General features: G+C 45.7%; 1 protein-coding gene across 4 annotated transcripts in view; it reads right to left on the bottom strand.

Annotated features, from left to right (window-relative positions):
- Positions 1-19333, bottom strand: part of RHOT1 (ras homolog family member T1) — a 429863-nt gene that overhangs the window by 110015 nt on the left and 300515 nt on the right. For all 4 annotated transcript variants that reach the window (XM_085617215.1, XM_085617212.1, XM_085617214.1 and 1 more), the window contains exon 17: positions 4386-4505. In XM_085617215.1, coding sequence (XP_085473341.1) covers positions 4386-4505 — 120 coding nt within the window. The remainder of the gene's footprint in view (positions 1-4385; positions 4506-19333) is intronic.

Genomic DNA, 19333 nt, shown 5'->3' with positions numbered 1-19333 from the left:
GGAAGATCCCAATTCTTGCCCCAGTCTGGTTTCCTCCTGGATGAACTCCAACTCTCTAAAATTAAGTGTTGACAAGACCAAAGTCATAGTGCTAGGCAGGAACCCCCAGTTTGGGGTCCCCAACACTGGCCCGCTACACTGGGAGCACTTCCTGAACCTGTGTCCAAAGTGAAATATTTGGGCTTCTGGCTTGACTCTACATTGTCCATGAAGTCTCAGGCTGCTAAAATTGCCGCCTCCTGCTTTGCCATTATGAAATGGCTCAAAGAAATCTTATAGACACTTCCTTTCTCTGCCCAAAGAACCGTCGTCCAGGCCATGATATTATCAAGGCTGGACTATGATAATATCCTATACCTGGGCGCTGCTAAGACCGTGATCAGACATCTGCAGGTGGTCCAAAACTCTGCCACCAGGCTCTTATTTCGGCTCCCCACGTTCTCTGCGCTCAAGTAACCGTTCCCTTTTCACAGTGCTCCGAGTTAGACGCACCCGGATGGGTGGCCGCTCGATCGCTTTTCTGGGCCCTAAGCTGTGGAATGCTGTTCCTGAATCTCTTAGAGACTGCACCTCTTTGTCCGCTTTTTGCAAGGAGCTAAAAACCTGGATATTCTAAGTCACTTTCGAGGCTGTGGAACCTGTTCCTAAGCGCTGGGGAACCCTATGGGTAGCTATGCGCTATACAAGAACTCAATTATAATAATAATAATCATAACGGGGAGTAGACTTCCCATCAGCACTGGCTGTATTACGACCTTTTGGAGGAGAACTTTGACCGGTTCATGTAAGAAAATAGGGTGGCCTAGACTGATGTTGTGACAGTGTGGTGGTATGTTGCATGGGCTGGTATAGACTTCAGGGTATTAGCCCTGACAGAGGATAACTAACACCCACTAATCTGAGTTGATCCCATCAACACAGGTGGAAATCTGTTATTTTCCCCTCAACAGGTATTGGATGATAGGAGGGATGGATGAAGAGTCAGTGATTGGGGGTGGGGCTCCTTTTCCAGAGCCACCTCTTCCCATCCCTTTACCACTCTTCCACCTGAAGCATCCCCATGAGCAACTCCTGCTTGGGACTCAAGAAAGGCCTCCTGTTGGCCCCTGACTTATTCCTGCCTCTTGTTTGAACCCTACGAAAGAAGACCTTTGGTGTTGTTGATTGTAATGCATCCATGGACCTGGCAATCTCAGTGTCTTTCTTAATCTTTTCTAACTTCTCATCACCAGTGGACCAAAGAGATGCTAACATCAAATGAAAAGTTATTGCACCTCTGGTTTAAAACCTTGACGAGAAGCCATGCACATTGATGTAGCAGAATGTTGCTGAAAACACTGTGAGAAGGAGGGCCTGCTGTGTCTCAGGCACACCGGTTATCCACATTAAAAATGTTTTTTACCTCCATGACTAGTTCCTCACCCTTCTTCTTCTCATAGGCCCCAGGAAGGTGTTGTACTAAGGTATTTATTTACTCGGTTGTATCTTGAGAGCAAACATACGGAGTTGGTGATTCGCTTCTGTAGGCCTCGAAATATCTACTCACCCACTTACAATTGCGAGTAAAATTTTATCAGGTCGAGCTATTTTTAACACCGACTAGTCCCATCTGGAGAGTAAACTTAGGCTGGAAAGGAGGAACCGGTGTTCTGTTCATTCAGAAAGTGAATGAGCAATAAAGATACCATTAAAACTTGTTTTTATCTTGACACATTTGCGGTCTGTTCAAGCAAATAGGTCAAATGCCAGTTTATCTTAACTCATTGCTGCTTGGAAAATGATTTATTTTTCTCTCTTCCTAGAGAGTTAGAGACTTTTGACAAGTGAGCTGTCTGAAAATGTCAGTTATTTTACTCTACACAACATTTAAATAAATAGCCTGTAAATTAATATTACAAATATTTCAAAATATATTAGAAGTGTGATGCAAACAAAGAGTTAATTAAATAGGAGCAAAACAAACCAGAACACTTTACTTGGTGATGTGCAAATGACACATATTTGCAGAAACAATTTCCAAACATTATTGTTTGTACACTATATAGTTTTATCAGTAAAGCTGCATGTCAGTTGGAAAGTTTTTGGTCATTTCAATGTAAAATCTGCTGATTATAAATCAGTGTGCTACCACTTCAAGCTTTAGTTGTGTATTTATTAAAAGTGATTAAACATGATTTGAGAAACATTCCTGCCCCCCCCCCTGATGAAATTGATGTTAATTAACTAAGAGGCAAGCAAAGTGTATCCATATGTGGCTAGATTTGTATTATATATGGAAAGAAAGTTTGGTCTATTAAATAAAACATGCGTTTTTTTTGTAAAGCAGACATGCTGAACTTGCACAATTGAAGGTGCGCTCATATGTGATAATGACGAAAATGGCGGCTCAATTATCTAAATTATTTGCCCACAATCACATCATTTGAAACCAGTTTATGGGTCAAGAGCATTACAAATAGGTGGAGTAGATTATTTTAAGACACTAAACCTGCAGGTCTAGTAAAATTTATATGATTTTTCGAGGCCTGTAAAACTGAGTAGTTGTCCCTACAATGACGCTTTCCAGCGGCATTGATTTACATTTACTTTCTTTATCTGGAGGAGGCGTCTTCTTGCAGTGTGTTCGACAAGGGAATCAGGGGGGCTTGCTTTCTATTGTAAAGTGGGTCATTAGGAGACGCCTTAATCTTCCTCTACTCTAGATGCAACCACTGGGGCTCTCATGGGATCCTTAAAGTTCGCCAGAGAGGTATTGAGCTTGCCCATGAGCATTAGTAGAAACTGAGCTGTGCTTTCAGTCTTTGACAGGGTGTCAACTAAAAAGTGGATGTCTTCTTGATTGGTGTGCATTTTCACCTTATGAAGGCTATCCGCCCTCTGAATAACTGTATGAAACACAGTAAGTAGTATTGTCGGGGAAAGGGAGGTGGCTTATTGGATAAGGCTCAAGGCCTGGCTCATAGTGTGGGTCAACATCATATTCCTCCCATTTGGCCTACTCAGCTCCTAGCCCTGCAGGTTGAACATAATGGTCTTTCTCCCCACAATAGCTCCAAGTGTAAGGAAGAATGGACTGATCCCTCTGGAGACTCTGTTCGAGAACATGGGCATGGAGGAGGTGAGGAAGTGGGTGCATAGAAATGGAGGAGGTCTCGAGTTTTGCTTCGGCGCCGACTTTCATCCAATTAGCGACTTTAGTCATGCAGGTGGAGAACTTGTTTGCTGTGTTGGGATGTTGTCCAAATGGAGAGTATAAGTAGAGAATGAGCTGATTTGCGTGTGCTCTTCCTTAACCTCAATTGGATAGTTTGAGGAATCGCAAAGTTATCCAATCATGGATGTCGAAGTTATGAATAGCCATGCCCTAGAAAGGCACAGGGAACACATGGATCACTGAGCCATTACAGAACATGTCCACACCGGATGGTGTGGAAAAAACTATTTAAGGGTGGATTTAGTGCCCATGCACATTGTGGACTAAAGTAGGAGTCATGCACTACCATATGACTCGAAGCTTCTTTGAAGAAAATCAACTTGTAATGTCCAAGTTCAACACTAGATAGCAGGAGTATACAAAGCATGTGTATTTACAGCCACTCATGCTGCAATCATAATTTTACCGCTTGGAATTCATTACAAATACCTATGCTCTATGTAATCTAGCAATATACCGGTTAAATTTGAATTATCAAGCAAAACGAAAACAAAACATTGTATGGCGAAAGAATGTCCAACATTCCATTGACAAGACTGCAATGACCTTTAGTAACCTAAGCCAGACAATGTTCTGACCTTACCTCCATTTCAAAAATTATAACTCTGGTTATGGCTTAATTTGATTGATCCCACCTCAGCTGGTGATGCTCAACATAGCTATTCACTAATATTTAGTGAGAAAAGCTAGCCTAAAGGGCTCTAGCATGATGGCATGTCTTATCTAACATTGACTGGAATCTCACAGTGCTCCATATTTTGACAGTACCTTCTGATAATTTTATCTAGAGGACAGCATTTACAAAACACATCCCCATTCATAACTGCAAACCAATTAAGAAGCCTAGGATGGTCACGTGGTGGAACCCATAACACATTAAGCCTGCAAAACAACTTTTTTGTAACAAAAGTCAGTGATCTTAGACTACTGCTGTACCATTTTGAATGGCTGACAAACTTTATCAACATCCATCCTAAAAAACAACATTCCGAAAACCATAAGGAACGTCTTTGACAGACCAACCTTTTAGCCCTCTGAAACAACAGGCAGCAGTCTCTACACCACTGGTGTTCTGGATTCATAACTGTACTTGGGTAGTGTATGGTGATACAAAGCTGATTATAGGCAATTTGATTCATTCATTCTGAAATAAGTAATACAAAATACAAACCTTAAAGATTCTGGCACAATATTTAAATGATGCAGGGTTACTGGTATCATACACAAGGCAAACAGCATCACACATGACATCAGCTGTAGACAGAAATTCAGAGTCCGGGAGATGATGCAACTAAAGTAAAATAAATAGAAAAAAACAGTTTGCGATAAATTTCATGACAACATTCAAGTTAAAAATGTTTAAGATCAGGCACTTATTTGTAATTGAAGATCTTAAAAGATGTAGCCTAGCAGTCCATCACTCGACTTCTCCCCAGCGTGAACCGTAATATGTGTGAGACATACAAAACGAAATATAGTTCTACCACTGCCTTATGCCTTCAAATTATTGTGAGTTTGTTCTCAGAAAACTCTGGGCATTCACGTGAGAGTTCTGGTTATCAACTAAGTAGACGAGTGTAAAGATCTACTCCTGAGGAGCCCAACCTAGAGAGCCTAATTTAAAAATGACAAACAGAGTGAACACCTCACCTTTATAGGAAGAGGAACAGTGTTATGATGCCAGTCAGAATCAACGCACTCCTACTAATTATTATAAAAGAAGCAGGTACAGTATACCCGATAACATATCCCTGAATTCTTTCCCAATATTCTTTGCCGCAAACAAATTAAGACACTAGAAGTAGTTCAGATCTATAACAAACCTGTGGCTGACGGATTATCAACATACCAGAAGGACGACCTGTATTACATTTTTTTTTTTAATAACATCTTTTGATTGAAAAAAAAAAAAAATGCTTTCCTTACAATGAGACAAAATACTCAGCAGTGGGTCAGCAAATACAGTTACATAGCATTAGTCATAATGTACAATTCCTTTAGTTCTCTAATATCCCCAAGGCGATCCCTGTTTTCACAAGACCCCCCCCCGCACGTTGGTAGGTGATGCCCCTCAATCGGTCAATAAATCCCACCGATATGCCATCCAGGCCCCCCCAAATCTTTTCCCACTTCCGCGGGCACCCTCTCTAGTACACAGTATGTTCTGCCCTTTGACACCAATCGAGATCTTTTTTCCAGCCCCCACCAAAGGAACCTCACTAGCCACCCATAGTCTGGCCATGTTTCGTTTCGCCACTATGCCAGTCAATGCGAGCCAGATTGTAGCCCGTTTGGGCCATACTACCTCCCCAATCACTCCAAAGATTTGCCACCTAGCGTCCACTGGGACCGTGAAATCCACCAACTCAGACATGACCTGGGCCACCTTCTTCCAGTACATTTGCATCAGAGGACACTCCCACAGGATATGGAAGAATGTCCCGGTCTCGTTACATCCCCGCATGCACTTGTCAGACCCACAATAGCGAATGCAATGCTGCACTGTCCTAGGGACATATGAACGATGCATAATTCGAAGCTGGACAAGACGAAACCGTGCCCTTATCGCTATTTCTCTGGGGCTCTGTAGGGCCTCTGTCCAGTCGTCATCCTCGAGGAGGCCCACGTCTGATTCCCAGGCCTCTCGAAATGGTCCCAGGGGGTCTGGCGATTTGTTTATTAGTTCTTTGTATGCGAGTGAGATGGCTTTATCAATCATTGGATCAAGCAGAAGCCTGTCTTCCAACGGGGCATATTCTAGCAATCTTTCCCCATCCTTCAGATGACAGTGTATTGCGTGCCTGACCTGTTGGTAGCGGAAATATTCCCCCTCCCCCATCTGATTATCCGACTGCATGGCGGCAAAGTTTATCAACCTCCCTTTTTTTCAGACGTCACCCAGGAGTTCTATAACGATGTTGCTCCAGCCACGGAGGTCTTTCAGGAGCATGGTTTCTGACAGAAAATCCGCTTCCCATAGTGGGGTCTGTTCCGTGAGTTTACCTTCCCACGTCATCTTAGTTGCCTTCCGCCATAGAGCAACCACTGTCTCCGTATGAGTTGGGAGGGTGGAAGTGCCCCGCCACTTCGTATATAGGGCTGCAAGATAGCTGCCCCTCCCCAGAGCCATACGATCCACCCGATATGCTGGTTTCTCAGTGGAGGAGAATACCCATCCATTAATGTTGACCAGCTGTGTCACCCAATAATACTTCTGTATTACACTTTTAAGACGTAAAACTATAATTCAAATTTGGTAACGTCACGCTGACCTTTCGTTTATTCACTGAACTTATAGGCTTTTTTTTTTTTAAACGTAAAGTATGATCTCATAACCAGATCTAACTACAACAAATTTAACGTTTGCCCCTTTTTTTTTTTGCGATTTTCTAGTTTTTAAAAAAAATGTAAAATATCACATTGTTTGGCAATGTAGTGCTCTTTTTGTAAAGTAAGCTGTTACTTAATCTTATTAACTTTTTACATTGCATTACATTATTATTATCTGCTTCTTTTTTACTCCTTCGTGTCTCTCGCGGGGAATATCAAGCAATGAAATGGGTTGTGATGTCTCTTGTGGAAGAAAACAGAAAATTATGGAAGTTTTAGTGTAATATGAAATAGTGCTTTCTGCTTAAGTAGGATAATAGAGGTTATATAAAAAATGTAGATTACAATGATCACTGAAGTGTTTTTTGTGAATAATTCATTGCTTATGAACTTCGACAATCCCGGGGTTTTTTCGCAAGAGACCTGCAAGTGTTTCCTCCTAATGCCAGGCCCAGGCGGGATCTCGGAGCGGGCTGTACTTTCTGTTGTGCTCTTGCAAGATATCCACAGGAGAAAAACTTTTTAAAGGTTGAGTTTCTTATGAACAGCTGCTATTTAGTCTACTATAACTCTAGAGATTTTAGCAATGATAAATTGATGATGATTGCCAAGACCTTTTGATTAATAATTGAACATCTACAGGCTTTTCAGGTATCGCGGCCTCTGATCTCCGCCTCCCCATGTGGCCGCCCCATCCCACGAGTGACGCATCTGTTACCACCGTGAAGTCTGGTTGGGGAAGGAATCGGGATCTGACGTTGATCCAATCCTGGTTCGTTACCTACCACTGCAATTGGTGTGCAGTGCCCTCCGAGATCTGCATGCCATCGGAAAGATTCCCCTGATTCTGTGCCCATTGGAACTTCAGGTCCCACTGCAGAGCCCACATAGGCCACTTGGCATGATCCACCAGCAGGATGCAGGAAGCCATAAGGATCAGCAGTCTCAGGGTCATTCTCACCAAAATCCCGGATATAGGCTGAAACATCGGTATATAGTCAGAATATCCCAGACTCACTGCTCTGGAGGATAAGCCCTAAACTGCGCTGTTTCCAGAACTGCTTCGATGAAAAGGAGCTTCTGAGAGGGAATCAGGTGTGACATCGGCACGTTGGTAGTGAACGCCGTGGTCTGGAGGTGGGAGCTCACCTTCAACAGCCAGTTGTTGAGATAGGGGAAGACTGGAACCCCTGATCTGCACAGATGAGCTGCGACCACCGCCATCACTTTCATGAACACCTGAGGGGCACTGGTAAGGCCAAATGGGAGCATGGTAAACTGAAAATGCTCGTGGCCTACCGTGAACCGTAGGTAACGCCTGTGGGCTGGCAGGATGGGGGATGTGTCAATAAGCGTCCTGCAAGTCCAACACTTCCATCCAGTCTCCAGGGTCAAGGGCAGACAGGACCTGAGCCAATGTCAACATTTTGAACTTCTCTTTCCGGATGAAGCTGGTGACGTCCCTGAGATCCAAGATAGGAAGCAGGCCTTTGTCCCTCTTGGGTACCAGGAAGTAGTGGGAATAACAACCACAACCTACTTCTGGAACAGGGACTCCTGATGGAGAAGGGCCAAGTGATCCTCAGACATGCGGTGGAGTGTTGGTGGCATGGAGGGAGGAGAAGTCTTGAAGGGGAGGTAGTAGCCCATTGGACTATCTGCAAAACCCACCTGTCCGACATGATGGTGTGCCAGTTGGGGAGGTGATGGCGGATCCTGCCGCCCACTGGAAACTGGTGGCCCTGAAAGGTCGGACTAGGAGGCTGATGCAGAAGGGGCATTGGTGGACTGGCCCACCCACTGGCCCCCAGACCCACGGCGCTGGGTCCCACGTCCCCGGCGTGCAGAGGCTGCGTAGCTTGCGACAGCCTGTGGCCCTGGGTGGAACGTGGTGGTGCACCCCTTCCGGAGCCATGAAAGGGGCGGAAGGCGGACTGAACGGGGAGAGAGGTGGCAGCGGGGCCCAAGGATCTGGCCGTAGCCCTAGAGTCTTTAAAGCGCTCAAGTGCATTATCCGCCTTGTCACCAAACAGGCGACAGCCATCAAAGGGCATGTCCAAATGGGTAGATTGGACATCCCCAAAAAAGCCAGTGGACCTCAGCCAGGCGTAGCGTCTCAAGGCTACGGACGTAGAAATCTTTCTACCTAGCGGTGGTATCCAGCTCACATCGAACGGCGAACTTCGCTGCGTCTCTACTATCTGCAATCGCATGGGAGAGTACAGTCTGGGCCTCCTCCAGGCACTGTGGCGCAACCGAGTAACACACAATGAGTGGGTGTAGCAGCCCAAGAGAAATGCGGTGTCCACGGACCGCAGTCCTAAGCTGGCGGAAGAAAACATTTTCTTCCCAAGGTGGTCCAGCTGCTTGGATTCCTTATCTGGGGGAGCAGTAGGGAACGCGCCTTTAGATGTTGAGGCTTGGACCACCAAGCTCTCAGGGGTAGGGTATTGGGAGAGGAAAATTGGATCGCAAGGGACTAGGCGGTGGTGTCGGGCAATCACCTATCCACAGGAACCTGTCTGTGAGTGCCACTTTGAACGGCAGCAGGGACTCCGAAGAGGCCGATGACCGCTGAAGCACCTCAGTCAGGAGGTTAGTCCTGACTGCCACTGTAGGAAGCTCAAGACCCAAGGCCTCAACCGCACTACGCAGCACCACAGCGTAGGAGGCTCCCTCCTCCGTGGTCAAAGTATAGGGAGAAAGCATACCAAGGTCTGGTGATGTATCCATACCACTTGCCTCACCCAACTTCACACTCCAGTCCAGCTCTTCTAGCTGGTCTGCCAGAGGGTCAACAGACCCCTCCCAGTCCTCCTCACCCTCCTCTGGCTGCCACTCATGGCGAAAAGGAACGCCAGGATAGACCAGTGGTACAAAAGTATCGGCCGGCGCCGGTACGGCTCCGTGTCCAAGTCGAGGGGGAGGCCGGGGTCGAAGCAGGCCGGAGACACAACCGGTGTCTGAGGTGTCGTCAGAGGAATCGGCGCCGAGGGAGGTGTCGTGAGGTCAACCAGCGCAGATCCGGATCCAGGCCTTAATCCCTGGGGACCCTGCAGCGCCGGGACCGGAGCCACCAGCATCGAAGGCCTAGAACCCCCAGCCGAATCCGCTGGGCCCGAAGGCGTGTCGGCAGAGTCAGGCTGCCAAAAGATGGAGTGGAGGGCTTCGTAAAATGCACGAAGCTGGGCAGGGGACGCTCAGTCTCCCGGAAAGGCAGGGAAGCTCAGAGCCGTTCCAGCAGGCTCCGGGGGCAGAGCCAAAGGACGACGAGCTTCCGCGTCTCATGTCGCGTCGGCCGACGGACGGGAGAAGGCGAAGAGTGATGGTGCTTCTTCGCCTTCTTCTTGTGCTTCAACTTACCCGATGATGAGGACTTCGAGGAGGAATGATGGTGGTGACTCCGCAACCGGTCCCGCGACCTCCCTCTCGACCGGGACCTCGAGCGGCACGGAGCTGACTGCCAGGCCTCCAGAAGCTTTCGGGACCACTCCTGCAAAGTCTTCGGGTTCATGGCCCGACAGTCGGAGCACGACTTCGGGTCGTAGTGGCGCTCCAGACACTAGAGGCACACGAGGTGTGGGTCCGTGACCGACATCAATTTGTGACAGGAGTCACAAGGCTTGAAGCCGGAACGCCGATGGGACATCCCTATGTGCACCAGGAGTCGAACGACTCGAAAAAGAAGTCAACAAAAGCAAAAAAAGCTTCAGTCAAAAAGTGACTAAGGGTACCGCTCTCTCCGGATCTGTGCTAACTGAGGAGGAAAAAGAAAGAACTGACTTCAGCGTGCAGGGGCGGCATCCAAGTAGATACCGCAACGTCATTCCGGCGATCACGATGCCAACGACAAATGGAGGGGTGGACCGACCCCACCTACCGACCCGCGCTGGGGTACTGCTGAGAAAAAATTCTCCGGATCCAGTCTGATGCCTGGGGGTAATTCTAAGGTAAGGAATCTATAACTAATAGTCTCTTTCAGCTACCGTGTGTCAGAGAGTGTATGTGTCACAGCGATTGTGTGTGTGGCAGCGTATGGCAGTGTCTGTGTGTGGGTGCCTCTAAGAACATGCGTATTTGTGAGTGTAAAAATGTGTGTGTGTCAAAATGTGAACGTGTATCTGTGGGTATCTGAGAATCTGTAAGGATTTGTGTGCATGTGTTTGTTGTATATTACTAAGTGTGAAAGTGTGTTTTTCGGTCTCAATATCTGTATAAGTGTGTTTGTGTGAGTCTACATATTTGTAAATGTGTGCGTGTGTCTCTGAATGCGTTTGTTCATCTATGTGACGGAGTGTGAAAGAGTGTATGTGTTTGTATGTTATTATGTGTATGTTTGTACATCAGTGACGAGCAAGCACTTTAGGGTGTGGTTTCTCTGCAGAGACAACTTCCCAAAGCGACTGCCGTATGCTGTAGGGAGGGAGTGCCCTCTCCACACAGGCAACTGTCAAGTGCAAAGGTCGTGGGTGTGTAGAGGAAATGGATTCGCCACACAGACAAAACCCCAGGGCAATAAGCAGGTGCTGTAGGGTATAAAGAGGGAGTGGTTTCTAAGCACAGACCACTCTCCAGGGAGACAGTCATGTACTGTAGGGTGTGGGGAGGGTGTGATGTCATCCCCCAGACCACTCCCCAGGGCAATGGGTGTACGCTGTAGGGTGTGGAAAGGAAGTGTTCTTTTCTGTACAGACCACTCTACAGGGTGATAGGCATGCACTGTAGGGTAGGGAAAGGGAGTTGTTTCTCCGCACTGACCACTGCCTAGGGCGACAGTCGTGCGCTGAGGGTATGGGGATGAAGTGGTGTCTCCTGAAAGACCATTCCTCAGGGTGACAGTTGTGCGCTTTAGGATGTGGGGATGGCGTGTTTTCTCCGCACAGACCACTCACCCGGACAACGAACGAGCGCTGTAGGGTGTGGTAAATACACCTTAACACATCATGTACACATGCAGGCAGCTCAAGGAACTCACAGTGGCCCCTTGCACTCCCACCAGCCTCCTGTGTGTTTGCAAAAAAACATTTTCTGGTGACTTGGATCTAGGTGGTGTCTTTCAAGCCCCCCCCACAACATGGTCTAGGGGTCAGGGTACCCCTACCCTGCCCCCTTATGCAATATATCGTCCCATTTTTCAGGACACGGGGACTGAAATGATGGTTGGAACTTTTCTCTTCATGTTGCGGCCAACGAACAAGCGTGTGAGCTAACCAGCAGTTTGCAAGAGCAGGAGCGAGACGGCCAATGGGGTTAAAAAGCCCCCTAGGCAAATCAGATCCCAATATTATTTGAAGTTGAGTGATCGTCAGACTCTCACAAGCCAGTTGCGAACATAACCGTGCGGATACACAAAGTTCTGAACATCAGTTTCTCAAAAACAAATGTACAGTATTTACGCCACATCACAAAAAGCATGCTTTCTGGAGCCAAGATCTAGCTTTCTGTCAAATTTGAAGTAATTCCGTTTAGCCATTTCCATGAAATTGCTGTTCAATTTTCCTAGTCCCCTGCTTTTAGTTTACATATTTAAAAAAAATATATAAGGGGGCAGGGTAGGGATACCCTGACCACCTAAGCCCTATGGGGGAGGGTTGGGGCAGAGGTGTCCAAGAGAAACCTCCCCAGGGGCCAAAATATATATATTTTTTTAAATCACTGCGATCATTAAAAAATAAATAAAGTAAATAGCATTCCGGGTCGACGTGAAAATCAAAGGGGAGGGGGGGGGGGGGCAGCAGAGCCTCATTGAGGTTCTGGGGATCCCATGCACCAGGGCCAAGATTGAAATGAAAGGGAGCTGGGAGAGTGCCCCCCCCCCTTCCTACGCTGTTTATAGCACCAGGGACCCCATCAATTCTTTAAAAAAAAAAAAAGGGGGGGGGGAGGGGGCGGACAACTGCCCCCAAAGGACTGGCTCCATTACTGTGTTCTGGGAGCCCACCCCTGGACACAGTAGTTTCACAACAAGAACGCGGGTAGGGAATCATATTATATCTGCTCCTACCTGGCAGTAGGATAGGAGGAGATATGCATTCCCTGCAGGAAGGCATGTCTGCTCCCACTCTGCAGGAGCTTTAAAAATGCTCCCGCAAGGTGGGAGCAGATTTTTGTTTCCCTGCACACGCTCTTGTGGGCAGGAAAACTCACATTGATCCAGCCTGGCGGAAGCAAAGAAAAACAGCTGCTCCAGCCCAACATGAGCAATGCCGGCTCTCGCAGCACCCAGGATGGGTGCATACGGAGTACTGCCTGGGGTCATGGGATCCTGGGACTTCCCCCCATGGCCTCCAACATACTGTGGTTTGGTGGATACCCAGGGTGGGTACTGGGAGACCCAGCCAGAAGCCCTTCACGCCTCGGAGGATGGGGTGCCCGGGGAAACTATGCTTGGGGAGGGGGGATGTGGCCCCCCTCCCCTTTATAAAAATAAAAAAGCAAGCCCCCGGGGTATGGGTTCCTTGGGGACCATAGTGGCTTTTGCGTGCCCTACGGTTAACTATAACTTGCGCCCTCACCCTGCACAGATAATTACCGACCATATTCAATCTCTCACGACATGTTCACTGACATCACTGATAATATCACTGCAACATTTGAAATAACACAATTGATGAGAAGACTGTGCAAGGCAAAGGCACAAGCTATAGTTATCTAAGGGCATAAGTTATAGTTACTAGAGACAACTATAACTGGTAAATTTCAATGGTCTTTTGAGTTTAAAACGTTTCATTGCCACTGAAATTTTCACTTAACTATAAAATCATTTTAACCTTTTTTCAGTGAATATAAATTTAAATATAGATATATCCACAGCCACAAACTCCAATAATTAAAGATGCTCATTCAGGGCAAAAACTGGTGTAAAACTGGTATGCTTTATTTCGTGCACAGACATGACAACGAATATCGGCGTGGTGCCTTAAGGCCACCGTTGACGAAACCGCTCTACCCAGCGAGCCATTCGTATCTAAGCCACACTTAATGGTGAACATTGCTGCATCTCTCTCTGCCTGGGAGAACACAGTCCGGGCCTCCTCCGGGACCTGTGGCAGCACAAGGGCAACCGTTTCCCAAAGGATGTGCGAGAAATGGCCCAATAAGCATACTGTGTTCAACTACCACAACGCGAGGCTGTTGGAAAAAAACAGTGTCTTCCCAAGTGCATCCAGCTTCTTGGATTCCCTAATCGAAGGATCGGAAGGTAACAAACCATGGAACATTGAAGCCTGAACCCCTAAGCTCTCAGGGGTGGTGTGTTGGCTGAGAAAACTTGGATTGCCCAGTGCAGGGCAATAGCTGTGTGCTATTGTCCTGTTCACAGAAGCCCCTGTGCTAGGCTTGGACCATGTGCCTAAAAGCACATCTATCAGTGCTTCATTAAAGGGCAAAAGGGGTTCGGACGAGTAAGCCCCAGCCTGAAGCACTTCGGTCAAGAGATTAGTCATGACCTGCACTGAGGGTAGCTCCAGGTCAAGGACTTCTGCTGCCCTCCTTACTACCATAGAGTAAGATGCCCCCCCTCCCACAAAGCCACACTAGGTGGAGAGAGCATGCCAGTATCTAGAGATGTGTCCAGTCCACTGGCTTCTCCAAGGTCCTCATAACTGCCAACTGTTTACAAGGGGCCAACTGGTGTTATAAAGGGTCCATGGACCCTTCCCAATCCATACCCATGCCTGAAACCTTATCAAAATGGACAGGGAACTTTAAAAAAAAAAATGGACAGGGAACGACGTAGAACCTCTCAGCTCAGTCACATTGCCGTAGACGTCAACCAACGTTGATCCAACTCAGAGTTGTTGGGTATCAGAATGGGGCTTGCGATAGTTGCCGGTGTCACCAGAGGCTAGAATTCAGGTCTGCTGCTGGAGAAAGGTCGTCTTGGCACAACCAACACGACCCGGACCCAGATCCATGAGACCCCACCGGCAGCGGCGCCAGAGCCATCGGTGTGGAACCAGGTGGGGCCTCTTCAGAACCAGCAGGGCCTAAAGGCGCACCGGAGGGGTCGGCCCACTCAAATTTACAGCGCATGGCCTCGTAAAAGTCTTCATTTGGAGCAGGGGACGCTTCAGCTCCAGGAAGGGGGGGGGGGGGGGGGGAGCGCAGAGTCGAGCTCAGCAACGATTCTGCACAACCGTACCGAGAGCATTGACGCTCCTTACCGGTCTTGTCAACAGACTAGGTAAAGTCGTAATCCATTTGGACTTCTTCTTCTGATGCTTTATCCCCAATTGTTCCGAGGACGTTGAGTGTGAAGAAGAGGGCTTGGGGCTTCTGGAGTAGTCCCGTGACTTTATCTTCCTCGATCATGACTGGGATATCTGACGAGTCGCGCTTGGCAGTGTCGACTGCCGAGCCGTTAGGAGCTTCAAAGATCACTCCCGCAAGGCCTTCGGCGCCAGGGCCCGGCAATACAAGCACTACTTTGGGTCATGGTCGCGCTCGAGACACCACAAGCAGACGAGAAGGGGGCTGGTTACCAACAGGGCACAGTGACAGAAGCCACACAGCTTGAACCCTGTACCATCTAGAGGTCATCCCTCGACACACAAGAAAAAACCTCTTCACACAAAGGGATAGAGGGGTAGGTCTTCTCCAGATCAGAGCTTTACTGGTGCCTGAAAGAAAAGAACTCCCGTCCATGCAACTGGGTGGCACCTATATAGGTGACCACGACATCACAACCGATGATGGCGATTTCAAGCGGGACCGAACTGAGCCACCTGCCGGCGTGCAGGGATAATGCTCCTGCAAACGTTTGTCTCCAGTCTGACAACTGGGAAATTCAAAGGTATGGAATCTGCAGCTAGAAGCCTCTATCAGATTTGAATTCCCCATGATTCTATTGACAGTGACCCAGCCTCCCCTCCTCCCACCCCACACCTAGGTCTTTACTGGACAAGTCCATAAGCAATGAAGCTATGCGCCTGGAGAAGAACAAGTCTTACAAGACGAAAAGGAAGGAGCTTTATTCTCAGGAAAATGTCAGAAAAGCAGACCCAGATCTAGGGCACTGGATCCAATGACTCTTCTTAACCAAACAAAGTATCTTCATCTGTTTTCTCTATTTTAAAGCAAGACATGAACACTCACTTGGCAAGGACCCCAAATTTTAGATGAGGTTCCACAAAGTGATGAATAAGTTGGCTGAAAGTCTCAATAGCTTAGGATCCCTTCCTGCAGTTGAGATCCCTATATTTGAATGACTACTTACTATACTTCAAGCGAGGCTTGCAATTGTCTCTTCTGGGACTTAATGCATATTTTTGTGTTGTCATCATCCATAAAACTAATGGATAGAAAAAAAAGATGTCCGCAGTTGGACACCTTTCTTTTTCTAAGAAACTCCACCTCTTGACTACTTGGTGGTCTCAGCAGTCTGAAAATGCGACGACAATCTCTTTTAAACCTCACTGGATTTTCTTGGGAAAGACAGCAAGAAGATGGACTTAGTGAAAAGAAAGTTTGCCAGCTAAGTCCACTGTACTACTAGAGGGATAGAAAAGAGACTTTTGGAACTCTTTAAACCGCTTAATTGATCTACTGCCCAAAGAGAATAGGGTGGACTTCAAGGACACTCTGAAGAAAGACATGATAGATTTCTTACTAATCCATCAATGTTGCAATAAACTCGGCTGATGTGGAAGCACCATACATTTATTGTGGTATTTCTATGAAATGTGCCTCATGGCTCTGCCACAGCATAACCTCCCACTTAACCTCAGCAAAAAAAAAAAATGGAATTGCCTTTTCAGCCTGTTTTTTATTTGGCACCCATGTGATGAGGAAATCTAAAGAGCAAGAAAAGTAGCTGAAACCTTGAAATCTATGCACCTTGAAAAAGGCAAGATATTCCTGACGGGGCAGTTAAAAGGGTATTACAGAGGTCACCAACTCACCCATATCTCTCACCAGAAAAGGCAACTACAACATCAAGAAAAGCACAGCAGAAGCTCCCACAAAGACAGTATTTACAAAGATAGAAAACACAGAGGGGCAAGGATTCTCACAAACGTTCCTCAGGCACGGATAAAGCTCCCCCGCCAAGCAATGATTCCCTCACCCCCGAATTCTACACAACACCCTGGTGGAGAAAACAAGTTCTACTCCTGATAATTTGGTGCTAGGTATTGTTAAGAATGGATTTACAATCCAATTACATTGTCTTCACTAATCAAACCACATTTTTCTCCAGTTTAGTGCAACTGCATGGAAGTAGTACCAAAACTCCAAAAGACATTTACACCCAATTATTTTGGCACATAACAAAGCATACGTTATCATCCTGATCTAGAATTAAATTTAGGCACAAATGGGTGAAGAGTGAGACATTTTTTAGACTAATTCTCATTGGATCTTCCCTCCGTTCCATCAAGGAAACGGGTCTACTGACTAAAATAACGCTTATTTTCACAACCCGATATTCACATAGCACAGGAAATTCTAGAAGGTTACAGATAAGGGCCCCCCACTATCAATTCCAAGTTCTTCCTCTTGGCTTTTAGCCATTCCCATTTTTGCTTATCAAGTGCACTGCAGCGGTGGCAGGAGATTGAGGAAAAACTGCATCTTAGTCTATCTTCATTTTGGGTGACTAGCTGATGAGTTATCTTAGCGCTGAAACGTCAAGCAATGGAAGAACTGGGAGTACATATGAGTAGGTTCTCTCTCCGATTTATTTAAAAGGTCTCCAGGACAAAAGCTTTACTATGTCAATACAATGGAGCTGAACATAGTTCACCTAGCCATATAACCCGTCTTCTTCTATTTGATAATTAAATCGGCAGGCAGGACAGTACAACAAACAGCATACAGTACTGTCAAGCGAACCACAGATAATTTGGTATGGGCCTTGATCCAAACATGTTATCGGTACCACTTGGGGGGTTGGGTTTGAATATTATTTATTGGTTTGGTATGGGCGCCTAGAGAGGGAACATATGTGACAGCAAGTCATAACTCTGCCTTTTTTGTGCTACCACTCCACTTCCAAGATACCTTGATGCAAATGGAAACTTTTTCATATTTATGATTTTGAATCTTATAAAAAAAAAATACAATTACAGTAAATGTGATTATATACATTGATAATAATTATAATACTAATTATGATTATATTCAGTACACCAAGTAAAATGTATAAATGTTTTAATTAATTTCTTTTTCCAGAGCTGGTGGTGCATGACCATGCAGCATCATGAAGAAGACTGAAACAAGCACATCCTGTCCCTCTGATCCCCAGTGTATAATTCATTTATGGTCAATGTCCAACATGGAGGTATGCTGGCAAGCCCACAGGACTACTCATCATGGAAAACGTTGTTAGAGCCAGCTCAAGTAAGGAATCACATTCCACTGTTAGACGCTGCAAAAAATGTGGAAAGTAACACTGTTCCCCAAGTATTCTACCTTAGGAAGTGCAGGAGCCTGTTTACTAGGAAGAGAAATTAACAGACTATTACATGAAAAGCTGAAGCAAGTGTCGATGATGCTGGAACAAGGGAGTGCACAAGTAAACGCTTTAACAGAAGACCATCATTAAATTCACACATGCATGCTGAAGAATGTATATTTTGTGAAAAGATAAAATGCTACAAGGGAACATCAATGCGTGAGAAATTAATCAAGGCACGGAGGTTAGAGTTGACAAAAGGTTTTGAGAGTGTGCAACCATTAATTGTGATCTAAAGTTCTTAGCAGTTTGTAGTAGGGATATAGTGGGTGCAGAAGCCCATTATCATGCATCTTGTTATAGGAACTATACAAGGGTTACAGCAAAGGAGGAAGAAAATGCATCTAGCATTCAAACCAATGATCACCACAAAAATATGCGAGATGAAGCATATGATGAACTATTTCAATACATTAGAACTGTGATTATTCCTAACAAAGAGGTAATACGTGTGACCACTCACAGTGAAAGGTTGAAACCCTCATGACATGTGGAGGAATACAGAAAATGGACAAATCAACCAAGAAGCATATTAGAAGAAAACTGGACTCGGAGTTCAGTGATAGCCTCACATATTCCCAGACAACCAAGGAAAATGATTGACCCAACCGGACAGTGTCATGCTACAGGACGTTGTAAGAGAAAACCAGAGTTTGAAAAGATAACTATCAATTTTAAAGGTTAAGGCATAATACATGAACAAGATCATCGATCAAAAATCATCGCTCATTAGAATAATGATTAAAACAAACTAGACCTCAACACCATGGCCATATTATCCATCAGACGTTGATAAAGATTCAATTACAGTGTCTGATTACCTTAAACGCTTCCTATTAGGACTTATTACTGGAGATCCAGAAAACACAAAGCAGTCCAAAAGGTTCGCCTTACTTATATAATCATTTAGTCAGCACATTATATCTGCAGTGACAAATAGCCAGCAGAAACCCCCCCCAAGCAATTATTGCTCCCATAAAATTGTGTTTATGTTCACTATATTATTATTATTATTTGAAATTGTAAGTGAAAATTATGATATAATCTAGATCAATATATGAGCAATACAATGACGTTTTATTGTTATTATTTTAAGGACTATATTGCTATTATTACAATTAATAATCATAATTCTTTTTAAATAATATTGAATTTAACCATACGGGTGGAATTCAATTTATTTTTCCACATATTTTGATGAATTTGTATGGTATTTATCAAAAATATGAAAACTATTTTATTTTTGCGGCAATGGTTGCTAATACAATAATATTGGACACAAGACAAAGGGTGATGACTTGCTATCACATATTTTCCATCTCTAGAAATCCATC

This window comes from Triturus cristatus, chromosome 7, assembly GCF_964204655.1.
Source record: "Triturus cristatus chromosome 7, aTriCri1.1, whole genome shotgun sequence".
Lineage (NCBI taxonomy): Eukaryota > Metazoa > Chordata > Amphibia > Caudata > Salamandridae > Triturus > Triturus cristatus.
Note: the sequence above shows the minus strand (reverse complement) of the source record. Positions and strands in the feature narration are given on the sequence as shown.